The following is a 25481-nucleotide window of genomic DNA, read 5'->3' as shown; positions in this document are numbered from 1 at the left end:
TTGTTTCCCGCAGTCGAGGATTGCTGTAGAACAAGTCAGTGATCAAACATTGATGGAAGAGGGGATGAATTCAACTCGCCATCCAATTGCATAAAAGTGTGCGGCGCCCCCTTGAATCGGATTAAGTCGACCTCGCAGCCGGCCTCCTTCATCTTTGCCCCATACGCTTCGCCCTCGTCCCTCAACACGTCCATCTCGGCCGTCAGGACCAGCGCAGGCGCGAGGCCTGTAAAGTTGGGCGCCAGGATGGGCGACACCTTCCAGTCATTCTCCAAGTGCTCCGGCCGTGGGGATCCCAGAAAGGCCTTGTGGAAATACTCCATGCGCTCCAGCGGGAGGGGCTGCGTGTCGGCTAGGTCCTTGTAGGACGGGTAGGGCTGGTCTGGTCGAATAGAGCCCTCGCGACTGAAGACGTGCAGGTCGGTGACCGGCACAGAGAGGATTTGGAGAGCGAGCGGGATGCCCGCGTCTCGACAGATGTGGGCGACGACTGCACTCAGATGGCCTCCGGCCGAGCAGCCACCGACGGCGACGCGATTGAGGTCGAGATTGAACTCATCTTTCTTGTGGGTTCGGATCTGAAGTGTCCCCAGTAATTAACATCAACATCAATATAAACATCAAACGTCAACATTAACGTTAACCGACGACCGACGCTTTTCGTTATCACTGTAGAGATAAAGGGAAAGACAAAACGCACCCAGTGGAGAGCAGTGACACAGTCGTCAACCGGAATGGGATACTTGTACTCGGGTGACAGACGGTAATCGACATCGAAGACGACACAGTCCAAGGCGCGCACGATCCTCTTGCAGAAGTCAAAGTCGGTCGGCAACCCTCCAAACACCCAGCCGCCGCCGTGGTAGTTGATATACACCGGTCTAGGTGCCTGGGCTGGGGTCGAGCTCCTTCCAGAGGCGGAATCGGAATCAGAATCACGTTCGTAAACCCTCACCGTGATCTCGCCGCCGTCAACGGGACATTTCTGGTCCGTCATCTTGACTCCCTCGTCGGGCACGCGGTCACGGCCATAGGCGATCGTGTACTTCAGCGGATCGGCTCGATAAGACTCAATGGGGACTTGGTGCGTGGCGAGCCGGCCGGCGCTGTATTTGTTGTAGTACTGGACATATGTCGGTTCAAAGTGCGGGACGAGGTGCGCCGGGATGCTGTTCAGCAGGGGCTGTTGGATCTCGACGTGCTTCAGAGATTCGGACATGGTTTTCCACTTGGACAGAAATGATGATATTAATATAAACAGCGACAGCGACAGTGCCACACGCCGTAATCACTGGGTTGGCTACTCAAGGAATTATGTGTATCTATCTATCCTCTGACGAGGCGACGTGGATAGATACCGTAGACCGTAGATCGTTGCTCATCAATAGTGGAGTCGATATGATTGTATGGAGGAAGCGGCCGGCGGCAGAAGAGGCGGCGACGGCGACGGCGACGGAATTGCCGAACTATTATTACGGAGCATTGACGGAAGAGAAAGATTTGGCCGTCCACGCTCGATTACCTCTCCACCTCGACTACAACGACGATACGAACAGCACACAGATAAATGGCTCGACAACGTCGTTCCCGTAGCCATGCATGCCGTGATAAAGCAATCAGTATTCAAGGTCAAAGCTGAACCTGACCTAGTATGGTATTCAAGCAGTGGAACGATCGCATCGGGAAGCTCGACCTCTGATGTGTTTTCCAAGAGTCCAGGTCTAGTATGGGAAAGATAACTCTCGGATCAGTCGCTGGGTTCAATATGGTACAGTATAAAATATTCAACTCAGATCACCGAGACTGATTATGGCCTGGAGGCGGACGTCGTCCCAGAAAAGATTGCCCATGAACTTGAAAAACACCTACACCACAAGGCTTTTGGATGCGACACAGGGATCGGTCGGCCAACGAGTGCGTGAGATTTCAGCGTCTGTTTGATAGGCAGGCGGAGGAGTAGGAATTACCAACAATACTGAGATTGTGTGGCCAGTCCTTTAATACGATGGTTCTCGGCACTGGCTTGCATGGCTGAGCAGTTGCAACTTGCTTCTCCAGCCAATCTGGTCGGGCGTCGTTCGCTAAAAAGCTGCCACCGCCGCCCTCTAAGCCACACTGCTGCCTGACCGCTGCGCATTCTTCAACCTGCCTTTCATATTCATCTGCCTCAATCTGGCTGCTGAACCGAAACGAGTGCCTGCAAGAGCCTCCTACAGATATGTCAATTTCTGACACCCAGAAACCGTGTCTACTCATACTTTCACACAATCGGGGCGATTGCGAGACGCCTTCATCCTTGGTCTCTCTGACATAACCTCCCCTCCGTCAACAAACTCCTTCACCGCAGCCTATTTCGCATGAACACATGTGTCAAAGATGCATCAGTAATGCAAGCCATCGTGCCGTATCCTCCCCAAGGAATACCCTGAACGTGTCAAGAACAGTGTCGACGCGATGCGGCTGTTGCAAAGTGACAGTCATGGTCGGCTGAGCCTGACCAGGAACTTGATTGAAGACATTCCCAGCTACTCGATCCTTTCACATACTTGGGGAACGGATGACGACGAGGTTACTTTGGCCGATCTCGAAAACGGATCTGGCAAGAGCAAAAAAGGTTACAATAAGCTTCGGTTCATTGAGCAGCAGTCCAAGAAGGATGGACTTCAATATTTCTGGGTGGACACATGCTGCATTGATAAAGCAAATCATACCGAGCTCGCAGAAGCGATCGTCTCAATGTTCCAATGGTATAAACGTGCCGTAAGATGCTACGTGTATCTATCGGATGTTTCGAGTCGGAAACGGGACAGTGAACAAAATGGGCGGGTATGGGAATCCGCCTTCCGCAAAAGTAAATGGTTTACGCGGGGGTGGACGCTTCAAGAACTCATTGCTCCGAGACAAGTCGAGTTCTATTCACGAGACGGAGACCTGCTAGGCGACAAAACTTCGCTTGAGCGGGAGATCCACGAGATAACACGGATCCCAGTCGCGGCTCTCCGTGGCTCTCCACTGTCTGATTTCAGTCCTGATGAGAAGATGCGGTGGTCAGAGAACAGGTACACCAAGAGGATAGAAGACAAGGCGTATTGTCGACTGGGTATATTTGATGTGTCCATGTCTCCTATCTATGGTGAGGAGGAGAAAGCTATGGTTCGGCTGAAAGACGAGATCTGTAAGTCCTACCGCCGTCAGCTGGACAGGATCGGACATGACACCAAATCAACTTCCAGTAATCCGGACAAAATCTCGCTACACGGGCGACGAGAGAGTTTGGTGGATTCTCTGGGGTTTGATCAGATGGATTCACGACGCTCCACGATCAAAACGGCTCATCCTAAGACGTGCGAGTGGCTACTGAAACACCCTGCTTACGCAGATTGGACAAACCCCCAAAAGCTTCACGAACATCGTGGATTCTTGTGGATCAATGGCAAACCTGGAGCTGGAAAGTCGACTCTGATCAAGTTCGCTCATGCGTGTGCTGCAAAGAACACTCCCGAGGGTGAGATCATCTTGTCCTTCTTTTTCAATGCTCGTGGAGACGAGCTTGAAAAGTCGACGGTTGGTATGTATCGAGCTTTGCTATTTCAGCTCTTGAAGAAAGACGCAGAGTTGCGGAAGGTTTTGGACAGCCTTCATCCTTCCTCAGAGTATCAAAACCAAACTCCTTTGTGGACGGTCGACCTACTATGTGAGCTTTTGTCAGCCGCTGTAGCGAAACTTGGGCAACGACGGCTGAAATGCTTCATTGACGCACTCGATGAGTGTGACGAGCAGCAAGTTCAAGATATGGTTGTTTTCTTTGAAGAATTGGGGCAGAAGGCTCTTGACAACGGATGTCAGCTCTACATATGCTTCGCCAGCCGTCATTATCCGACCATCGACATTCGGAATGGTCGGCAGTTGACATTGGAAAACGAAGCCGGTCACGGGGAGGATTTGACAAAGTACATACAGAGCCACCTGCGAGCCGGAACCGGAGAGTCCATTGAGGAAGTGAGAGCACAGATACGCGAGAAAGCAAATGGCGTCTTCATGTGGGCGGTCCTGGTCATCAACATCTTGAATGAAGAATTTCGCCGTGGCCGCATCTTTGCCATCAAAGAAAGACTCCAGGAAATACCACCGGGGCTCAGCGACCTTTTCAGAGACATCTTGAGGAAGGACCGTACCAACATGACCGACTTGTTGCTCTGTCTCCAATGGATCCTGTTTGCGAAACGACCCCTGAGGCAGGAAGAATTCTACTACGCAATGGTGGCTGGCCTCAAGCCTCAGAGCATAGCCGAGTGGGACCCTGAGTACACCACCGTCAACTATATGAATCTTTTTGTGCTCAGTTCCTCCAAAGGGTTGGCCGAACTCACCAAATCCAAAAAGCCAACGGTCCAGTTTATCCACGAATCAGTCCGGGATTTTCTCATCAAAGACAACGGCTTGTGCGAGCTGTGGCCCGAGCTTGGGAATGACTTGAACAGTCAGAGCCATGATAAACTGAAGGAATGCTGTCAGAATTATCTGCAGGTCGACGTTTCGAGTTGTGTTTCGCCTGGTCAGATACCTGCACTCGCATCTACCGATATCGCGAAAAGTCTCAGACAGGATTTGGCAGATAAATTTCCCTTCCTTGACTACGCAAGCCAACATGTGTTATATCATTCCAATGAAGCGGCGGTGGCAATTTCACAAGACGACTTCTTGAGAGGGTTTGATCTTGGCACCTGGATCAAGATAAGTAACCTGCTCGAGCGGTACGAGATCCGTCGCCACACTCCGTGTGCCAGCCTGTTATACATCCTGTCGGAGAAAAATTTTGCGAGGCTGATCACCACAGCGTACCGTTACGGCTTGACGGGAAACTTCCCGGGGTCTCTCACTGAACGATATCAATATCCTCTTTTGGCTGCATCAGCTACTGGCAGTCGAGATGCCGTCCAGGCTCTTCTGACATTTGCAGATGTTGATGTCAACCAAAAAGCCCGTAAAGGCCGAACTGCCTTGTCCCTAGCAGCTGAGAAGGGCTACGCGGATGTGGTGGATGTCTTATTGGCAGCTGACGACATCGACATCGGCTTGAAGGCCAATAATGACCGCACGCCACTAATATACGCCGCCGAGCAAGGGCACGGTGCAGTTGTTCAGTTACTGTTCGACAAGGCCGCCGTCACCAATGCCACCCACATTACGACAGCCGTAGTGTGGGCTGCTACAAACGGGCGAGAGACTGTTATGAAGCTACTACTCGAGAAAGGTGCTAATATCGAGGCTATCGACAAAACCGGCAAGACAGCCTTGCTACGGGCCGCTGAAATGGCAAATAAACCGACGGTAAAGCTACTGCTCGACAAAGGGGCTAATCTCAAGGCTATCGACAATACCAGCATGACAGCCTTGCTATGGGCCGCTGGCCGTTACAGCCCGGAGATAGTACATTTACTACTCGAGAAAGGTGCTAATATCGAGGCCACCGACAATGCCGGGATGACAGCATTACTATTGGCAATTAAAAGGGGGCCTGAATCTATGGTACAGCTACTGCTTGAGCGGAATGCCTCTGTACATGTCACAGACAAAAGTGGGCGAACCACGTTGTCATGGGCATTAGGGGACAGCGAAAACCAATGCGGTGTTCGTTCGACCGCGACCCCATTTGGCCGTGATGATCCTCAAGACTATGAAGAGCAGATGAAGTTACTTGACAAGCGTTTCCTCTTCTGGCCAGGGCTAGGATGTGTGAAAACTGTGTTGTTGCTGCTTGCAAAAGGTGCTCAGCTTGATGATCATGATGAAAATGAGGACGGCAAAACAGCCCTGGAGTGGGCAGCCGAAGCCGGGCCCCTTGCGATTGCGCGGCTAACAGCAAAAGATTGGAAATACGCAGTGTTTTGATGCAGATGAACATCAGGATTCGATCATGAAAGCCCTCAGATATGCGATACGTTGCGACTTCTACAGCACTTTAGCGGCCATCAAATCCCCGAAGCGCTACTCCCTCTTTTTTTGTCATTAGCCTCCAGGACTACAAAGCGAGGTACTCCATGATCCTTCTTTGTCTCGGACACCCTGCGAATCTAGTAGTGTCACGTCTGCAGCATCGAGCCCGGACTAGGGACAAAGAAACCAGCAACAAAAGGTCAGCATGTACTTGTCAATCGAAATCGCACTCGCACGGATCCTAGCATCCCTTCTGCCAACTTCTGAAATCCTCTGGTGTGCCGTCCCTACCCTCAGCAGACCGCGATGGCAATGTCCTCCAACCTTGACTCGTTTTGGGTTGTGACCGCCCCTTCACGCAACTGGGACTCTATGCCGACCATCAATGTCTGCGACCACGAGGTACCCTTGCCTGCTTATTGGAAGATTGTCGATCTTTTAGTACAAGGAATGGCCAAGGAAGACATTGTTCACAAGGTCATTTTACACACGGGCCCCAAGACCCTCCAAGTCGTCACTGATGTTGTCGAAAGCGTGGCAGAAAACCAACGGCTAGTTTCCCACCGATCCACAATTTCCAACAGATCGAGCACCACGCCCAAGAAAATAAATCGAATCAGCTCGTATCACGTCGGAAAGGAAGTCCGTTGCGAACTGCAAGCAGCTGAATGTTCCCTGGAGGTGGCGCAGCAACGCGAGAAAAGATTGCTCAACGAAGCGCTTGCCATAGCCCACACAAAGGAAGAGTTGAAAGGAAAGGAGATGAGTCCCGATGAGCGACGTAAAACTACCTTCGCCATCGACCATAAAATGAAGCAGATTCTTCGGCAACACCAGGAGGTGGAGACCGAGATCAAGAGTGCGAAGAGGCTCACTGCAATGCACAAGGTATCACGAACCTGATAGCGAGCCTCGCGAAACAAGATAACCAGACTGTTCCTTGGAGGCTAGGATGGCATTAGTGGCGGTATAGCAAGTGCATACCCAAGGTAGCTTAGTCTCACTGGTCAACCTTTGTTGAGCATTTCGTTGTCGTCGTGTACGAGAGAGGTCCTGATTCAGGAAATTAACAGCCATGAGATCGTAGAAACATTGTGCTTGTCATGTCCACCCATAAGGCCTGCACGATTCGGGGTTTAGGCTGGGTGTCGAAATAGACGCGGCTTAAAAGGCGGCTCCCTGATCAAAATCGAATGTCTACTCTAGGAAGCTGTAGAGCATATCCAATATATTAGAAAGATATTCCTAGGTAGAGCTGGAGGTTTTCTCATACTATCGAAGTAGTATTCGAATAAATCGCCATTAATTCTGGCACCCACCCTAAGAGTACAGGGGTACTCTTCGTTTCGTCAGTATACGACTACAGTCATCCTCATCCTTCTGGTCTCGTGCTCATTTCCCTCTCCGTGACGAACGCCTTTCCACCCTTTCCAAACACTTGATCAGATCGCGAAGCCTGGGACTTCCATCCGTCAATATCCTCTCTTGGTCTCGTACACGGTCATCGCGGCCAATGACCACGGCCTTTTCTATGCTGCCTTGATCTGAGATCCTGAGTCGACCTACACGTCCATCGGCCCAGACGATTCGAACTTGACGGGCGTCGACGCTCACGGAGGATACCTCTCGCACACCGAACCTCCCAATCTGCTCATGGTCATCTTCGTCGTCGCTGTCCCCGTCTTCCGCTTCGGACCCGATGTCCACGTTCCTGGGGCTCTCGCTGGACGGGAGTCGTGCAGGCGGTATCTCAAGCTCCTCGCGCAGCAACTCGATCGTTTCCTGTCTCAGTCTCCACGAAACCAGGTCGTGTCGGACTCGCTCCACAAGCCCATGCAGATCCTGTGTCCTCACTTCTGGGTTATCGTCGACCGCTAAAGAGTCCTCTGAACTTCCGTACCCCTCGTCCGCAAGCGGCAAGTACGTCTTCTCATAGTCCTGCAGCGGTACCAACGCAGGGATCGTGTGCCGATGGATGCGGAGGTCTTGCGTCCCACGATCTCCAGCCCTTACACAGAACAGATAGTAAGGGTCGTCGTAACGGCCGGTGCGATCGCATATGTCGATGCGGATTCCTAACAGGGGGTTCTTGCTCTGCAACTCGGGACTGGGGTCGTGAAAAGGGAAAGCTGTCGCACCGAAGGCAAGGCGGTGTATGTTGTATTGGGAGTGTGTTTTGGCGGACTCAAGAAGAGGGGTGAGGTCTGGGGAGGTGGCGATGGGGTCGGCAGTGTCTCGAAAATGGGACAGTCGAGTTTGGACTTCCGTCGACGAGAGTAGAGACGAGGCAAGCAGTTTGCGACGCTTGGTAAGGGCTTGGACTGGACATTGTCGAAATGTGTCAGTCTCTCTACCTATGCCCTACAGGGGCTGGGGCTCGGTGGCTCGGGTGGTATGGGGCTTGGGGCTTACTTTCGGCTCTGACTTGTACGATCTCTTCGTCGAGTGCATCGCTCATAACCTGATGAGCCGGATCTGATAGTACTGCAGGTGGAGGAGACGCGGCAAGGGCCATTTTCATGGCAAACTGGAGTTCATGTGCTTAGTTTTCGTAACTGTCGGCTGGTGCATTCGCCGCCAGTTTCTCGCCGAGGACGTTTGCGGTGGAAAATGCCATTCCGCGAAGACGCGTCCGCGATAAGAAAGACGCGTCGCTTATCGGCAGTCACGTGTGTGGTCAGGGGGATTGTGCTTTTAGCGGGCTTGAAGCCTGCCACAAGTGCAACGTGCTACTTGGGGTGGTCGGAAGCCGTCTATGAAGAATATCGCGAGTCTACATCGATCCTCATGTCCTTTCTACCTTGACTGGATGTTGGCGAGGAGGAGGAAGATGCAATTGGAAGCCTCCTCCGAAAATCTTTTCTGGTGATCCATGATCTCACAGCGTTACTAAAACAGTCTGGCACTGGCCACTCACTGGTAGAGGACACAGAGTCCTTTTCTCTATCCACCCACCTACACTCGTTTCGCCGCATGGATGCCTGACTCCATTGCCGAACCTTTTACATTCCCACTTTACCACACTCGTTCGTCCTCTACAGACCATACTGTCCTTCCTTACCACCAAGGTCACAGCAGAATCGAAGCAGGAGACCCGCGCCGACTCCCAACCCAGTCCCGCCAGATCGAACTGAACGAACTTCCACCCCGCCAGGCACTCTACAGCGAATCTACGCAATCCCTGAGTCCTGTTGACGTCCGCGAAGAGGAAGAGGAGGACTCTGAGGCTGAGAGTTCGGAACAAGATTACCTCGTCGTCGAAGGTTCCACGTCGCAGATGAAACGCGGCAAATCCAAGAAGAGCAAAGACAAACGATCGCCTTCGCGCCCCAACCTACGGATCGAAGTCGACCAGAACGGCAATGTAGATAGTCACACAAACGGCAAAATGGACTCTCACATCGAGCTGAGGCGTAAACACGTCTCGAGCGACGATCCGGCAGCCAACGTAGCCAGAGTCACAAACAGGGAGGATTTCACGCTCGACAATGATCCACCACAGACACCGCAGACGCCGGGGATGGTGAACACCAGTTTCTCGAATCTCCCTCCAAAAGACAAGCGCAATTTCTTGCTCCTAGTGCTCTTATATTTTCTTCAGGGTATACCCATGGGCTTGGCCTCAGGGTCTGTACCCTTCCTGTTGAAAAGTTACCTCTCATACGGCCAGATTGGCATCTTCTCACTCGCGATATACCCATATTCCTTGAAGTTGTTGTGGAGTCCGATAGTTGATGCGGTTTGGAGCAGACGGTTCGGGCGAAGGAAGAGCTGGATCACCCCCATTCAAACCATTTCCGGACTGTCGATGATTTACCTTGGGGGCGGGATTGATAAAATGATGAAAGCCGCAGGGGAGAATGATGGGGCTGGTGTCTGGGGATTTACTGGCTGGTGGTTTCTTCTCGTCTTCCTATGTGCTACTCAAGACATTGCCGTTGACGGTTGGGCCATCTCGCTGCTATCGATCCAGAATATTTCCTATGCTTCCACAGCGCAGACGGTCGGTCTGACAGCAGGATCTTTCTTGTCACACACGGTTTTCCTAGCGCTTCAGGCCCCGGATTTCGCCAATGCTTGGTTCAGAACCGTGCCAAAGGAATATGGGTTGCTGACCCTCGGCGGTTACATGAAATTCTGGGGCTGGGTGTACCTCATAGTCACGGTTGGCCTGGCTGTTCTGAAAAGAGAGGAAAAGTCGAACGAACGAGATGGAATCATGGAGGTCTACCGCAGTATGTGGGCTGTGCTCAAACTTCCCAACATCCTGATCATCATTATTGTCCATCTAATTGCCAAACTTGGCTTCGTGACCAACGATGCAGTCACGAACCTGAAATTACTCGACAAAGGGTTTGGCCAGGCCAATATGGCCTTGGTTGTATTGATTGATTTTCCCTTCGAACTGAGTTTGGGATATTACGCCGGCAAATGGTCGACCGAGTACACGCCTTTGAGGCTATGGTGCTGGGCCTACGTGGCTCGACTACTCGCTGCTGTGTTTGCTCAGTTCACTATCATGATCTATCCGGCTGGGCTCGATGAGCCGGTCCCGTTGTGGTACATGCTTGTGGTGATTGCTGAACACATTTACTCGACATTCATGAACACGGTCATGTTTGTCGCAATATCTGCGTTTCACGCCAGGATTGCCGACCCAGCAATTGGGGGCACATACATGACGCTGTTAGCTACGTAAGTTTTCCTTTGCTTTCTTCTCACCTGTTGGCATGACTATTTACTAATCTACTTTTTCTCAGGGTCTCGAATCTGGGCGGGACATTTCCCAAGTTCTTCATCCTCAAATTTGTCGACCTCTTCACCAAGGCTACCTGCTTTCCACCTGCCGATCCGGAGGGTTTCTCAAAGGCTCATCCCGACATCAGTCCAATCACGAGCTCGTTCAGTTGCGCCTTGGAAGCCGACAAGAACACGTGTCTAAAGGGTGGCGGCACTTGTCTCATGCAGCGTGATGGGTACTATATCACAAACGTGATCTTTGTGATTGTTGGAGCGGTTTTGTTTTGGACCTATATAGAGAAGAAGGCACTCGCACTGCAAGCTCTGCCGCTTCGCGCGTGGAGAGTGCAAGGGGACTACCGTCAGGTGGCGACGAGTTAGGTCCTCCGTCTCGATGAGCAATCCCCTGGGAATCAGAACCAGGGACACTTTGAGGCTAGATGATGAAAACTTATTCTGCTGCCTCGGCTCCCTTCTTTTGACTCGTGCTCTCAGCCCAACGAATTGCTAGCAGGATGTCAAAGGTCGGGCACGTGATATCAAAATTGACTGTCACGTGAAAAGCCTGACTCAACTTCATCGATTAATGTTACAATTTCAAATCACCTACAGAGTCACTATTTTATATCATGCCTTCTATCCACGCCTGTAGTTTTGTAATTTAGGTACTCGTGCGAACCTCCAGATATCGGCCCTGTCTCATCGAGGCCCTTTACCTGTTTTAACACGACAATCTACAAGACAAGCTGGATAGGTTGAATCGCCCAGGACACCTACTAATATAATAGCCCACATACCGATCCTGCACAGAAGGGGCATCTTTAGCTGTTCTGCGAAATCAGCTCGTTGGTCTATGAGACCAAGATTCCATCTGCCAACGAACTGCCTAGGCACATATAACGATCCGGCCAACAAACAACCTACATATAACAATCACCTCTCCATCAAACCTCAAGCACACGCCTTCGCGCTCGGCCATGGCTGCCGCCCCAGGACCGGAGGCGGAGGCAGTGACAGAAACGCTCCGCCTTTCAATGTCGCACTCTTCTGAAAAATCCAGTCCTCCAGGCTCGTCAGCTTCGACTACGGTCACGACGCCCGAACAATCGCCTGGCGCGGATGACGATATCTGGGACACTTCTTCGGACTACCATGACCACGACGCCCACGCGCACGCCCACAACGGCGATGTGGGACATGATGGTGATGGAGGTTCTCAATTCGGTCTGGACCCGAACTCGTCGGCCATCACGCCGCGCCCTCCGCGAGCCCAGATTCTAAGCGATATCCCCTCTCTCCGTCGGCAACATATGACTGACGGATACCGTGAAGGACTGGGCGTGGGCAAGGCCCGCGTCATGCAGGCCGGGTTCGACGCCGGGTACCCCTTTGGCGTGGAGATTGGAATGCGAGTGGGCCAAATATTGGGAGTCCTGGAGGGAGTTGTATCGGCCGCCACTGCAACTTCCACTACATCTACAACTACGAGTACAAATTCTGGACGCGGTGCCAATGTTGGGCGGAGGGGAGGGCTGGTTGGATCCGACGATGGTGTCTCTTCTGGTTTATCGTTCGGCACCGGGTCTGTGTCAATGTCTCATGGATCTAATGCGGCATCTGGCTCTGAGTCCACTCAAACTGCCTCAGCTAGGATTGCCGCGTCTGGACAAGCTTCCGTTGAGAGAGACGTGGCTGCCAACCGCGGCAGTCGTGGAGGTGATACGGACACGAGTGCCGTCGAAGTCCAATTCGTACACCGACTTTATGAACGCGCCAAGATAGAATTGAAGATCTCGGAACTCTTGAAGGTGTTGGATGACACAAGGATTTCCGAGTTGCAAAACAGTCACCAGATTGACGATGACGTATTGGGTGAAGAGGAGAACATTTCCAAGGTTCAGAGTGCACGCCAGAAGGCAAATCAATGGGATGAGGTGCAACGTCAAAGGGAAGAAGAGAGCTCTCGTCAAGTGGAATCGACAGCAGAGGAAGCGAACAATCAGCATCAACCCAGAAATCCAGGTTTCGCTCTACCACATGAGATCGAGACCGTGCTGGCCAAATGGGAGAAGGTAGTTTTGGGCAGCCTGAGCTGATTCTACCAAATGTTTGCGTCGATCAATGAACAATACCGCCCGGGCCAAGACACCACAAGGGATATGCTGAGCTTTCGGGGTTCAAATTCTCGAGAGCAATGACCTTACCTAGGGTGAAGCAGGCGATACACTGACCCTGGGAGAGAGGGGAGAAACGCGAAAAATCCGCCCGTCCTGTCCCGGTACAAGCTTGCTTGGAGGTCCTGCAAGTTCTAAACGGCCAAATGTGGCCAGTGACCGACGCTGTTCTTGTTGGCACTCTCAGCGTAGCAAGACGACTGCATCGGAAAGATCTTCGCTTCCCGCCTGAATCCCGATCATCGCTTAGAGGAACGTCCCCCCCCGACAGATGGAACATTAAAAACATCAATCGATCCTTCAACCAGCTGAGTGAGCTGAGCGGCCGGACGGAAGCCAATATCAGACCCAGATTCAAGGAAGAGCTAGCAGGAGGTGACTGGACAGTGAAGCGGTCTCTCTTGGACAGTCGAGGATCGTCCAAAAGTGGAGCGATAGGGATGGGGGAAAGGGAGAGAATTGTACAGCACGCGAGACGAGACATGGTATAGGTACTCTGGATCCAGTACTGCTGGACCGTGGACCGTATGGATTCAATCTGATCCGAGTTTCGAGAGGTGTTACTGACCACTTCCATTTCCATTTCCATTTCCACCTCATTCGTTGTCACTCTCGCTCAAGCTAAGCCTACGGGTGCCGGCAGAACCTTGAACTATGAACCTTGAAAATTGACAGTTAATATATCGCAGAAGCAGAATTCTCCTCAACAATCACAGAGGCGCATGGTCTAGTGGTTAAGACAGTGTACGCATCGGCAATCTTGCCCTTTGTCCCACTCCCTCTAACCAACATACTGGCCATGGCGTCTAGAATACGGGGGGCTTCAAGCTAACCTCACCTCCTCAACTGCTCCTTTCCACTCGTTTGATGACGGCTTCGGCTCGAGAACGGTGGTCAGGAGGAGGAGATCGAGGCTTGGATTCCCCCCCCTATTCTAAAAAACCTAGGTATCTAGGTTTCATCTCCCTACGTAACCAGGACCCTTCACGGGGATCCCTGGGTAGGGAGGTGTTTTTGTTGGTTGGGGAAAATCACCCCGAAAAGGGTCGAGATCGAGTTCAAGTCTTGCCTTGTCTGCGGTCCTTTTTGTTTTTTTTTGTTTGCGTTGTTTTCGTTGTGTGCTGTGCTTGTGTTGTGTTGTGTTGGCCAAGGATGACAAGGCTAAGGTCTCGAGTCGGCCAGCATTACACACACCTGACTGTCTGGGCTACTGTACGTACGTACGGAGTACAAGTGCAGATAGATGCTAACTGATCCCAACACTTTGGGCCAGTCACGTAGGGTCGTGCCACATTCCCAACCGCGTCTATCAAATTGTACTGTGGTTCTCGCCGATGCTCATATATCCCAGATCCTTCTCTGTCTGACATTCATGCTGACTCGATGCGAATTTAGGCCTATGGGCAACCGACACCCAACTCTTCTCAGGCGTCCGCCAGGCCTGGACAGAGGCCAAGATGCCGCTCAACATGCCGCCTGACGTGGCACGGTATATCGACCAAGTCGGGGCCGATCCATGTACGCACGGGAGGGCGCCTTTTGTCAGCGATGGCAACGCCGTCGATATCGAAGAGGGCCTGAACCGCACAGAGCCTTTGTGGCTGGCCGTGAGACCGACTGGAATGCGAACTGAGCTGAGAAATAGAACGGTGATATCCATGTTTATATACTGATCAACATAGGGTTGATGCCGACTCGCTCCTTGGGTCCCTTGTTCCTCACGGAGTAATCGTGGCAGATTACCCCGTACTCCGTACAGAAAGTGGAATAAGATAAGCCGCTCGTTATTGTTCTAGCTCGTTTTCCTTCCTAAGCTATATTGTCGAAACCCATAAGACCCTTCTTTGATAGAGCTCTGCTCCCTTCCCTTCCTAAGCAACCCATGCCGGAGAATTCAACAATACACAGTGATTCAGCTTAACAAAGAGACGTGCAACCAACAGAGGAGGCGACTCTACTAGACTTGATCAATCACTAGGCCCACCCACCCAATTTAGTACCGCGCCCAGTACTACGACTCCCAGGCCCCAGATGCCAGCGTAGCCCAAGGCGCCTGGGAGCTCGACGCCGGTAATCGTACCCCATACCCCCAAGACGGTCTCTGTGACCAGTAGAGCAGTCAAAACCGCCGTCCGGCGGATCAACTCCTTCTGTCGTGCGGAATACCAGCCCCAGGCGTTATGGTAGACGTGTGCTGGGAAGGATGCAGTGGCCGGATCGAACGGGGCCACTGCTACTACGGCGACGTTCCCAGCAGCGGTAGATGGGGCAAAAAGGAACTCCATGCATGCCACGCCGGCAGGTAAGAGTGCAAGAAGAAGAGTGGGCAAACCCGAGGGGCCTCGGTGCGCTGGTTCAAGTGTGCGCAAGCCAGTGAAATTTGTGATCAGCCATTCCGGCAGGAACGTCGCAAACGACGCTTCGACCAGCACGGCGAAAATGGCGGTCGCAAGTAGAGATGTTGCAATGGCTGTGTAAGGGTCGGTCAAGATCGGGCGGTTCCGCAGGCTCGCCCGGGGCGCGGAAGCAGGTGTATGGCTCGGGGATAGCGGGCGGAGGAAGTAATATGGTAGAGAGTTCGCGAGGATAGAGGACAGTGTCGTCGCTGCCAGTGTGATGGGGCTAATCTCGTAGAAGAGGCCTAAGAGAATGCTTTGCGGTGTAAAGAGCAGCAGAGATACGCTGGCGACATCGAATGCTAGCAAAATGGGTCAGTTCAGACACGAGAAAAACTTGGAAAAGCCATACCATCAAATCCTCGGAACCAATATAGACTCAGCTTTGCAAGCTTCCATCCCAATAGACCCACGATGACCGCTGTGTCCGGTTGTCGCGATACCACAGCCAAGTCTCCTGGTGTCACGAACGCCGCTCCCGTCTGAAACACTGCTTCTAGCAACGTGCTCAGCACGATCGCCAGAGCAAACTTGCCCGCCTCCCGGGCCTTCTTGGGCGCAACTGGTGCGGCGACGGGTACGGGAACCACCACGGCCGGCGACTCCAAGCCTTGAGTGGAAGTGGTCGGCCGCGAGCGTGGCTTGCGCGCAGCGACGGGGGAGGAAGACTTCGAGCCGGGAGTCGCAGGAGGGAGCATGCCGCCGTTGGCACTTTCGCCGCCGGTGCTGGAGCCAATGCTGGCGGATTTCGTGTGTCTGCTTCGCGGAGGCATGGTGCCGCCAGTGCCGATGCAATAGGAGATTGTCGGCTCGTGGTCCGGATGTATAAGAGTGGTGGCTAGTTCGAGAAGGTCGTCGAGCATCAAAACAAGTTCTCGGGACAGACAGGCTCGACGGGGGAAAGAAGTCTTCTCTGTGGGAATAGAAATGGGAGAGTCGTCGCGTAGCGGGCGTAGCGGAATATTGGACTGGGGAGGGAAATGCTGTGGCTGGCGAGTCGCGATCGTGACGTGATTGGTCCGAGTGTTAGGCTACGTCACAAACGACGGCACGTGATGACGGAGGACCCTTCCGATAATGCTTTTGTCTGACAGAATAGGGAGTACGGATGTTGCTGCACTCTATCAGCAACCTCGATGTCAGACTGGAAACCTGTGTCGCCCATACAAAGCTCCCTTCCCAATGTGGCTGAAGAGACGTCGTGTGGGCGAGTGTGGTGGACAGTTGGTATACGGATGGCGTCTTCCACAACATCCGAGTACCAATACAGGCGGCCAGATTGTCAGAACATCATCCCCGAACCTCTTGTCCTCTTGTTCAGGACCCAGCAACAATGGAGCACACAACTCTACTCGGCCGCCATGAGCCATTGTGCCTTTCTCGAAGACAAAGCCTATGCTCTATTGCTGGACTCCAAATATCGGCTAAGGCCAAAGACTTTTATTGCCCCAAAGACGACAGACAATGAGGATTTGTCCAGGTCCGAAAGAAAAGTCCGGCACAATGGCATTCTTCAAAGCCCTATTTCTTTGTCGGCCTTTCGTCGATATAATCTCGAAGACAACGACAACGTATGCTCAAGTCTCTGCTGCTTCTTCCACAGTATATTGCGTATCAGTCATGGCGCTCAACGGCAAAAGAAGACATTCGGAGATAGAATCCAATGATGAAACACCAGGTAAGCGCCGGCGCGATAGCCTGGCTTGTCCCAGCAGTGTCTCTGACCCGATGGATCTGGAACTCCCACCCTACAACAAACCGGAACCGAATTTTGTGAGTGTCTTCGCCTGTATCATACCTTTTCGAGATCTTTTGCGCAAAGTTGGCGGTCTCACGGCTGAGCAGTACACCCGACTTCGGATGAGTTGCCGGACAGTTGCAGAGCTGTGGAAGCCAATTCCTATCAGACCTCTGGAGGTTGACCCCCGGGATCCTTATTTTGCAGGACTGAAGCCTGTCAAATGCGGTGAACTGGGGTGCTCTCGAACTTCCAATCTGCTTCCAATCCGTCGGTGCTACGGTAGGCATAATCCAACCGCGGGCATCTTTTCTGGCTGCAATAAACTCATCTGCTCCCAATGCGCCTGGCTGGCACAGCAAACACATATCTACCGCAAAGCACAAGCTAGTGAGATGCACTACTGCCGTCCGTGCAGTCAGTGGATCAGGCAGGACAATCCATGTGGCCTTCCAGAATGCGGGTGTGCATTCAACATTGATGAGCACATCAACCACCAGACGTACTCGGAATGGCAGTGTATGGACTGCAGGTTTCAATTACATCGCCACTACTTTGAGGAAAGGGCCCGCCTTAATCTCAAATATCTCGAGGCAGAGAAGCGAGTCCTTGCTCGCGACATTCGGATCAAGCCAGATACTCCTGGCTTGGAGCGGTGGATCGCCAAACGTGGAATGAACAAGAACAACTGTCCGGGCTGCGGCATATGGTATGGCGCCTTGACGAAAACGTACTCGAAGGAAGAATGGTCGAACTGCGCTCCCTTTCTCCCTGCTGCAATGTTGCGACAGTGTATGGTGTGTCTCGGGCAGCGAAGCAAAGGTAAGGCTGGTGTCTAAAGGTGGGTTGAGTTGAATATAGGTGTACCCGGTAAGTGTTTTCAATAGCGGTCGGCTAGTCGTCATCTTCTGCGGGCGATTTATCGGGCTGAACCCTCATTTCAATGGTGCCGGTCTCACGTCCCTTGTGATCTCTCATAGTAAACGAATATTTCCCTCGTTGTTCTCCTTGCTGTTCCAACCACAGATCTTTGAAAGTGAGTTCCTTCGTACGGTTGATACTCTCAATTGCCGAGATGCGATCCAGAGTGGCCTCCAAGTAGTCATCAAAGCCTTCCTCAGAGCAGATCTCTTTGAATGCGTGCATCATGGGAATGCTGTCCGCGCGTACCATGGCACGGCTGTCAATGGTGAAGATATTGTCGTGATCGTAGCTCTGGATAAAATCAGCTCTGGTCATGATCTGCCGGGCTTTGTAGAGAGGGATTTCTGGCAGAATGTGGCCTCTCTCGTCGTCATAATTGGTCTCCATGCCTTCATCCCGGTCCACGAGAGCTTTAGCCAGCACCATGGCCGCACTGGCGTATTTCTGTTGGTCCATCACATCATCGTCCATTTGTTCTCCGAGGATGCCGCATCTGTTCAAGAACCATGTCTTCTCAGATTCCTTGATTTGATGGCACATCTTGATCATGTCAGAGCTCTTGGCCACTCGATTAAGAAAATTCAACCGTCCTCCAACCAGATCATAGACTTGCTTCAAAATTTCCGGATCATGTTCCTGCTCTGGGAAGAATTTGGTTCGATATCGGTCCAAGGCAGCAATCGCACGGTCCTTGGACAGATCGACGACGGGGATGACCTCCATTCTAGTGGCGTAGCGTTTCAAGCGCTCATAAACCCAGTAGTCGTCAGAGTTGAAAACCATGGTGACCAGGTTGGCCGCGGCCCACTGCTCGGCGCGTTGCTGCATCAATTCAATCAAGTCATTTCCATCTTCGTCGTCGCGGATTAAATGGGCGCAATTAACGATGACAACGAGCGGCCCCTTTCGACCGCTCTGCTTCTGCGATTTGTTGCGGTGCGCCAAAGCAACCTTCTCCAGCTTGTTGAAGGCCCGCTCGATATCGAGCAGAGCTGTCGTGTCCCGTGGACCGCGGATGGAGAAGAGCGAGCCGATGTAGTCTTCATGGAACTCATAGTTCAGTGACTTGCCCAGCCGAATGCGGAAGATTTCGAGATCAGCGTGGGCTTCGAACATAGACACCCCTTCCCCATCAATTTTTCGCATCGCCTCAAGAATCATGGATGATTTGCCAGTCCCCTTCTCGCCCACGAGAAGGTAGTATCTTCCCTTGGCTTCACCATGGATGATAGCGTCAATCTTAGCCTGCTCAGGCCGTTGTATCCAGTCGTCAGGATCGTCTGTGGGCTGAGCGCCAGCCGGGCCTTGGGGAACTGGGGGGGACGCAAGATCCAGCATAGGGTCGCCGGGCTCAAAGGCCTTTGCAATCTTGCGCAAGACGAGCGATTTGTAGTAGAGATGATAGGAGTAACCAGCCAAACCGAGCACAGCGATAGAGGCGAAAGTGGTGGCGGCCGTTTCAAAGATCTTAAACATGGTTGGTCCAGCTCGGGATCTAGATTTCTGCCCCGACTTCGAGTCGGTCGAGGAGCCTTCTTCATCTTCATTCAGACCGGGTAGGGTGTTCGTTGCGCCAACTTGTGACGAAGCGTAACGTATAGGTCTAACAGCGACCTTGATGCGGCCTCTCATAAGCAAGGGACTGACCCGCGCCCTGCCCAGCATCCATCCGTGTATTACTGTCATGATGAGGCCTGTGCGAGTGCTTTGGCGAATCACTGCAAGACGTCGAAGAATAATAGTACTCGTCCAGAATGTCTAGTAGAGATGCGAATGAAAAGGGGAATGGCTTGGCCGCCCAACGTAACAACTGGCACTGGGCAGTAACTAGAGGCACGCACAACCAATCCGGCCAAAAGGGAGACAAACGAGGGACAAGAATCGGAATGAATGACCAGCATAGGACGTCGTAGGTAATATCCACGAGAAAAGAGAATGGGGATGGACGAGAGGAAGGGAGTGTACACAGCCTCGAGGGAGCTTGATTAGGACAAAAAGCCTCTGCACGTGCAGCCAGCTCGAAGATTAGGGTGCTATTACTAGTAACGGCGCTGTGGGTGCCAGCTGATAGCGATGAGCTGAACTCCCGGCGGTACTCGTAGCTCTTCAGCAGTTGATTGCTTTCTTTCCGCCATCATCTTTTCCATCCTCCTCTCGTTATTCTGCACGGTCTCCCGAACGAGGTGGGTGTTGTTGCCGGTCGCGTGACTTGCCAACCTGACGCAGGGACAGACGCAAGGCGCGAGATTCTGCGAGGACTTCCCGGGGGGTGTTCGGCTGTGGCGGCTGCTTTAACTACTGTGGGGGGGGCGCAGGCTTAGGGGCTTGCTCCCTTAGGCTCAAAGGGTGCGACGTACCTAATGTATAACGTACCTCAGTACGCCCGGAGCTCTAAGCGGGCTCCGGGCCAGCCCACCGGCCAGCCCACCAGCCATTCATGCCGCCCGTGAAATTTTCTTGCTTCTCGCTCTAGTGGCTACCGACTCTTCCTGTCTTCCGGCCCGGCCAATCACCAGTGGCCAGCTGCAGTTCGTGGCCGAGAATGCTCCAACTGCTAGACTGCTGCTCCAACTCCAGAAAAATAATCCATCCATCAGCATCCGTTCATCAATCCATCCCATCCTCTTTTCCAATACCCATACAAACCCTAAACACTCGCATTGCTCTTCTCCTTCTTCTGCGCTGTACATTAATCCATCCTCCTTGATTTCTGTATACTTGTATACTATTTCTTCGTCACTCCTTTCGTTCCCGGTCATCGGTGCTCTTCGCTCCCTATCGGGTTTGTACAGTGTTGTATTCCCCCCAAAAGTTCCTAATGGCACAATCCAATGGTGACGTCCAGGGAAAACAAGGTCTGCACGCCCAACCCTGCGCCAGAGATGTCAGCTCTAACGAAATGGTCAGATGTCGCAAATACCTCGCCGAAGGATGAGAAATCCTCCTCCCTTGCCAACGGCGTCAATGGCCACTCGCCCGAGCACACCCACCCTCACGACCATGAACACACGAATACCGACGACCCCAACGCCGGAGCGCTGTTCCAGGTCACCGTAAAGCTGCCGCATAAACCCTATAAGCAGTCTATAATGGTGACATATCAAGAGCAAGTTCAAGATGTGCGTCAGTCCATTGTCGAGACTCCCGATACCTTCCAGTACACCTGCTTTCATCTCGAGCACAACGGCCAGCGGATCAATGACTTCGTGGAGCTCTCCGAAGTCAAGGACCTGAAGCCTGATGACGAGTTGGTTCTTGTTGAGGACCCCTACACTGAAAAGGAGGCCAGGCTACATGTTGTTCGGATTCGGGAGCTCATCGGCGCCACTGGTGACCGATCTGACCTGCTTCATGGCATTAATGCCGGCTTGTCACTCCATGATGACAAGTTCGGCTCCGGTCAAGCCCAAGCCCAAGCACTTTCTACTAGCAAGTCTGAAGAGAACCCGCTGGCTGGCTACGAGGTCGATGGCCGCCCGTCCTTGGAAGCCGTCTTGCCCTCACACGAGGATCCGCTGCCCAAGACTATCAAGTCGCTTTCGGTGTCTCAGTGGAATCCCCCACCCTATCACCTGCGCCAACGAGGCCACTTACTGTACCTGGTCCTCACTACCAACGAGGGTGAGCAGCATCAGATCACGGCTACTGTGTCGGGCTTCTATGTCAACAAGTCCTCCAGCAACAAGTTCGACCCCTTGCCCAGACCGGCTCCCAAAAACTACAGTGCTCATTCTTTGTTGACTCTAATCTCACTGGTGTCGCCTTCGTTCAATGAGGCATTCGTCGAGCTTCAAAAGATGAACGGCCGGAAGGATCTGCTCACCACGTTTCCCTTCCAGAATGCCATCCCCTCGAATCCCTGGCTGGTTCCATCTGGGTACACACAGGGAATCCAGCACCAGGCAGACCCCACAAGACCTCAGGAAGCATACTTGATCGGCGGGGCAGACGGGGCCGAGAACCTTCGAGACTGGAACGAGGAGTTTCAGACCACACGGGAACTGCCCCGGGAAACTCTGCAAGACAGAGTGTTCCGTGAGCGACTGACCTCCAAGCTGTTTGCGGACTACAATGACGCTGCAGCCCGGGGTGCCGTGCTTGTAGCACGAGGTGAGGTCGCTCCTCTGAATCCTACTGAAGGCCGAGACGCCCAAATATTCATCTATAACAACATCTTCTATTCGTTTGGAGCCGATGGCGTGCAAACCTTTGCTAGCGAAGGTGGCGACGAGGCTGCTCGAGTCGCTGTCGGCAAAGACGTCGCTGGGGTCAAGGCCGTCAACCAGCTGGATATCAATGGGCTTTTCACTCCTGGCACGGTTGTGGTCGATTATCTTGGCAAGCGTATCGTTGGCCAGAGCATCGTTCCGGGCATCTTCAAGCAACGGGAACCTGGTGAGCACCAGATCGATTACGGTGGTGTCGAGGGTAGGGACGTTGTGACTGAGAACGAAGCTTTTGTCCCTGCTTTCGAAAAGCTCTCCAAGTCTTTGCACGTCAAGAAGCATGCCGTGTGGGATAAGGAAGGCAAGAGGCACGAACTAGAGGGTAGTGTCGAGACCAAGGGTCTGTTGGGCACCGACGGCCGCAAGTACGTCCTCGATCTCTATCGCATCACTCCTCTCGACGTAGCCTGGTCTGAGGATGTTGAGGCCGACGCTACTGGCGACAAGTACCCCCACAGGATGGCTGTATTGAGGCTGGAATTGGTCGAGGCTTACTGGCGCACGAAAATGCAAGAATATGTTCGCGCGGAAGTGGAAAAGCGGCGTACCAAGCAAACCAATGGTCATACCGAAACAACTAACCAGATTGAAGAGGCTCGCCCCAATGGCCACAGCGCTGACTCCGAGGGAAAAGAAGAAAAGACACCCGAGACTTCAGAAGAGCCGGAGAAAGACAGCGCTGCGCTCGAACAGGAACGTGTCGACATCTCGAACTTCAATCTGGCTCTCAACCCCGACGTGTGCAGCGGACAATTGCCCCAGACAGAGGAGGAGAAGGAAGAGTATGCTGCGGACGAGAAAGAAGTCAGGGCGGTGTGCGATTTCTTGAGGAATAAAGTCATCCCCGAATTGATCACGGACCTCCACGATGGCGATGTCGGCTTCCCAATGGACGGACAATCCCTCTGTCAACTTATGCACAAACGGGGTATCAACATCAGATACCTAGGAAGACTTGCGAAAGCTGCGGAAACGAAAGGCCATCGCCTTCAGGCATTCTCCACCGTCTTGCAGCAGGAAATGGTCGCTCGAGCATTCAAGCACGTCCTCAACGGTTACCTGCGCCATCTACCCGCTGTTTTTGCGGGTGCTTGCATCTCATATCTGCTGAACTGCTTGCTGTGTGTGGAGGTGAATTCCAATCCCCGGCCGGAAATTGACGAGGATCTGAGGGCGCTGTACCCTGAAGGGGATTACTCATTTGAAAAAGTGAGTCCCTCCAAACTACAGGATGCAATCGAGAAGCAGGTCAAGACTCGATATCGATATGAGTTGAAGGACAACTGGCTGGCATCAATTCACCCACTACCCCTCCTCCGAGAGGTCTCCTTGAAACTTGGCCTCCAGCTAGCGGCTCGAGAATATACCTTCAGCAAAGGAGTCCATCTGTATCTTGACTCATCGCCTGCTAGAAGCAGCAGTGACACTCACTCCACCAACGGTGCACAGCCAGACGAAGGTAGCAAGAAGAAGAAAAAGAAAGGTGGTGAGCACGCCCAAGGCAATGGCACCGTTGTCAAAGCGTCCGGCACTTTCACCGCGGACGATATTCTTAATATTGCCCCAGTCGTCAAGGATGCTGCTCCGAGGAGCGCATTGGCCGAAGAAGCCTTGGAAGCTGGCAAGATCTCGCTGGCTCAAGGCCAAAAGCAGCTGGGTCAGGAGTTGGTGCTCGAATCTCTATCGCTGCATGAACAGATCTACGGCATTCTACATCCGGAAGTCGCTAAGATGTACCATTCCTTGTCCACCATTTACTACCAAATCGACGAGAAGGAGGCCGCGGTTGAGTTGGCCCGGAAGGCCGTGATTGTGACCGAGCGGACTCTAGGGGTGGACTCGCACGATTCCATCCTGGCCTATCTCAACCTGTCGCTTTTTGAACACCACGTTGGCAACACTAGGCAGGCATTAAAATATGTCAGGCATGCCTTGGACGTCTGGAAGATCATCTTCGGACCCAATCATCCCGACTCTATCACGACGATGAACAATGCCGCAGTCATGCTCCAGTCCCTCAAAGAATATTCCGAGTCTCGCAAATGGTTTGAGGCCTGCTACACCGTTTGCGAGGGGCTTTTCGGACGTCAGTCGATCAATGCCGCTACCATTCTCTTCCAACTGGCACAGGCCTTGGCTCTGGACGGCGATTCCAAGGGCGCTGTCAACAAGATGCGCGACGCGTATAACATCTTCCTCGCAGAGCTTGGCCCAACTGACCGAAACACCAAGGAAGCGGAAAGCTGGCTTGAGCAATTGACGCAAAACGCGGTCTCGCTGGCGAAGCAAGCCAAGCTTTTGCAAAACCGTCGCTTTGGCATCCGCCATCTCCCTCGGATGGGTGCAGGTACAAGGCTTCAACCACAAAGTGCCAGCACTGCAGCTCCCAATTCAAGCACTAGGCCTTCTGCCGTGGAGCCGAATGTACGAACTGGGACTGGCAATGTTTCGATGGACTCCAGAAGCATTGACGAGTTGTTGAAGTACATCGAAGGAAACGATGCGGGGACCAGCACCCGCACAAATCAAAAGAAAAAGTCACTAAATCCCAAAGCCAGAGGGTCACGGAAAGTCGCAAGCACCTAAGGATTGAATTTATAGGGTATGTTGTTCAACAAGATGAAAATTCAAGAGCTAGAAAGGATAAAGAGTCTGAGGTCATGACTTGAGTGGCAAATTCCCATCACAGTCATGATGCGGGCACATATATCCAGGAATGGCACATATCCCAAACCACTTCTGAGACTTATAGTGCCTAGGTCTCGTTCGCAGGACGCCATTCTGATCCTGTTGCCATTTGTACCATACATTGGGGAGAATAAAAGCCGGCGGGACTGGGGGCTCACCGGGGCATGAGGCGTTTGAAAAGGTTGATTTCGATTCGGTGATACAGACAGTGAGTGGAGATGAAGTTGTGGTTGAGAACCGGGTCAGTTCCACGGGCTCCGTCTCCCCTGCATCTCGAAACACGTGGCAATGACGGGCCGACGCATACAGGTGACATAGAGCAAATATGCAAGCTTCTCAACTCTGGATGTTCTCCCACATCTCCTCAGCTCCTGTTAATCTGCTTCAGTGCTACTCCTTTTATTGAGCCAGGATGACAATGTGCAACCGTCCAGCGACATACGCGCACGTGATCACGTTATTAATCAGCGTTCAATAGCCTACCAGCTTGGGGCAACCCAGGCCGAGGCATTATGGCCCTAAGGCTGGGATTTGGACGGATCCCATTGGCCAAAGTCGCTCACCAGCGTTTGTCAGCGGGGGAGCGTTCCACCCTTATCTCAACCACCACCAGTCCTGCTCAGACTTCCCGGATGCAGCATGACCACGACATCTTCAG

At 52.7% G+C, this 25481-nt stretch overlaps 10 protein-coding genes across 10 annotated transcripts; 6 read left to right on the top strand and 4 right to left on the bottom strand.

Annotated features, from left to right (window-relative positions):
- Positions 1–35: 35 nt before the first annotated feature.
- Positions 36–1219, bottom strand: A1O3_01065 (uncharacterized protein; the record flags this gene model as incomplete). Its single annotated transcript, XM_007731213.1, has 2 exons — positions 36–578; positions 701–1219. 2 exons carry the CDS (start codon positions 1217–1219, stop codon positions 36–38), a joined length of 1062 nt encoding a protein of 353 aa, XP_007729403.1.
- A 1235-nt stretch (positions 1220–2454) lies between these two features.
- On the top strand, positions 2455–5892 carry A1O3_01064 (uncharacterized protein; the record flags this gene model as incomplete). Its single annotated transcript, XM_007731212.1, has 1 exon — positions 2455–5892. One exon carries the CDS (start codon positions 2455–2457, stop codon positions 5890–5892), a length of 3438 nt encoding a protein of 1145 aa, XP_007729402.1.
- A 357-nt stretch (positions 5893–6249) lies between these two features.
- Positions 6250–6840, top strand: A1O3_01063 (uncharacterized protein; the record flags this gene model as incomplete). Its single annotated transcript, XM_007731211.1, has 1 exon — positions 6250–6840. One exon carries the CDS (start codon positions 6250–6252, stop codon positions 6838–6840), a length of 591 nt encoding a protein of 196 aa, XP_007729401.1.
- A 489-nt stretch (positions 6841–7329) lies between these two features.
- Positions 7330–8452, bottom strand: A1O3_01062 (uncharacterized protein; the record flags this gene model as incomplete). The annotated part of the gene is made up of 2 exons (XM_007731210.1): positions 7330–8258; positions 8350–8452. The coding sequence occupies 2 exons, from the start codon at positions 8450–8452 to the stop codon at positions 7330–7332; spliced, it is 1032 nt and encodes a 343-aa protein (XP_007729400.1).
- A 462-nt stretch (positions 8453–8914) lies between these two features.
- Positions 8915–11058, top strand: A1O3_01061 (uncharacterized protein; the record flags this gene model as incomplete). Its single annotated transcript, XM_007731209.1, has 2 exons — positions 8915–10632; positions 10698–11058. The coding sequence occupies 2 exons, from the start codon at positions 8915–8917 to the stop codon at positions 11056–11058; spliced, it is 2079 nt and encodes a 692-aa protein (XP_007729399.1).
- Positions 11059–11654: 596 nt separating this feature from the next.
- Positions 11655–12773, top strand: A1O3_01060 (uncharacterized protein; the record flags this gene model as incomplete). The annotated part of the gene is made up of 1 exon (XM_007731208.1): positions 11655–12773. The coding sequence occupies one exon, from the start codon at positions 11655–11657 to the stop codon at positions 12771–12773; it is 1119 nt and encodes a 372-aa protein (XP_007729398.1).
- Positions 12774–14818: 2045 nt separating this feature from the next.
- Positions 14819–16020, bottom strand: A1O3_01059 (uncharacterized protein; the record flags this gene model as incomplete). Its single annotated transcript, XM_007731207.1, has 2 exons — positions 14819–15549; positions 15600–16020. The coding sequence occupies 2 exons, from the start codon at positions 16018–16020 to the stop codon at positions 14819–14821; spliced, it is 1152 nt and encodes a 383-aa protein (XP_007729397.1).
- An 847-nt stretch (positions 16021–16867) lies between these two features.
- A1O3_01058 (uncharacterized protein) lies at positions 16868–17824 on the top strand (the record flags this gene model as incomplete). The annotated part of the gene is made up of 1 exon (XM_007731206.1): positions 16868–17824. One exon carries the CDS (start codon positions 16868–16870, stop codon positions 17822–17824), a length of 957 nt encoding a protein of 318 aa, XP_007729396.1.
- A 55-nt stretch (positions 17825–17879) lies between these two features.
- Positions 17880–19595, bottom strand: A1O3_01057 (uncharacterized protein; the record flags this gene model as incomplete). Its single annotated transcript, XM_007731205.1, has 1 exon — positions 17880–19595. The coding sequence occupies one exon, from the start codon at positions 19593–19595 to the stop codon at positions 17880–17882; it is 1716 nt and encodes a 571-aa protein (XP_007729395.1).
- Positions 19596–20791: 1196 nt separating this feature from the next.
- A1O3_01056 (protein TIF31) lies at positions 20792–24721 on the top strand (the record flags this gene model as incomplete). The annotated part of the gene is made up of 1 exon (XM_007731204.1): positions 20792–24721. One exon carries the CDS (start codon positions 20792–20794, stop codon positions 24719–24721), a length of 3930 nt encoding a protein of 1309 aa, XP_007729394.1.
- Between the last annotated feature and the right edge of the window lie 760 nt (positions 24722–25481).

This window comes from Capronia epimyces (assembly GCF_000585565.1).
Source record: "Capronia epimyces CBS 606.96 chromosome Unknown aczIQ-supercont1.1, whole genome shotgun sequence".
NCBI classification, from domain to species: Eukaryota; Fungi; Ascomycota; class Eurotiomycetes; order Chaetothyriales; family Herpotrichiellaceae; genus Capronia; species Capronia epimyces.
This window is presented reverse-complemented; position numbering and strand designations above follow the sequence as displayed.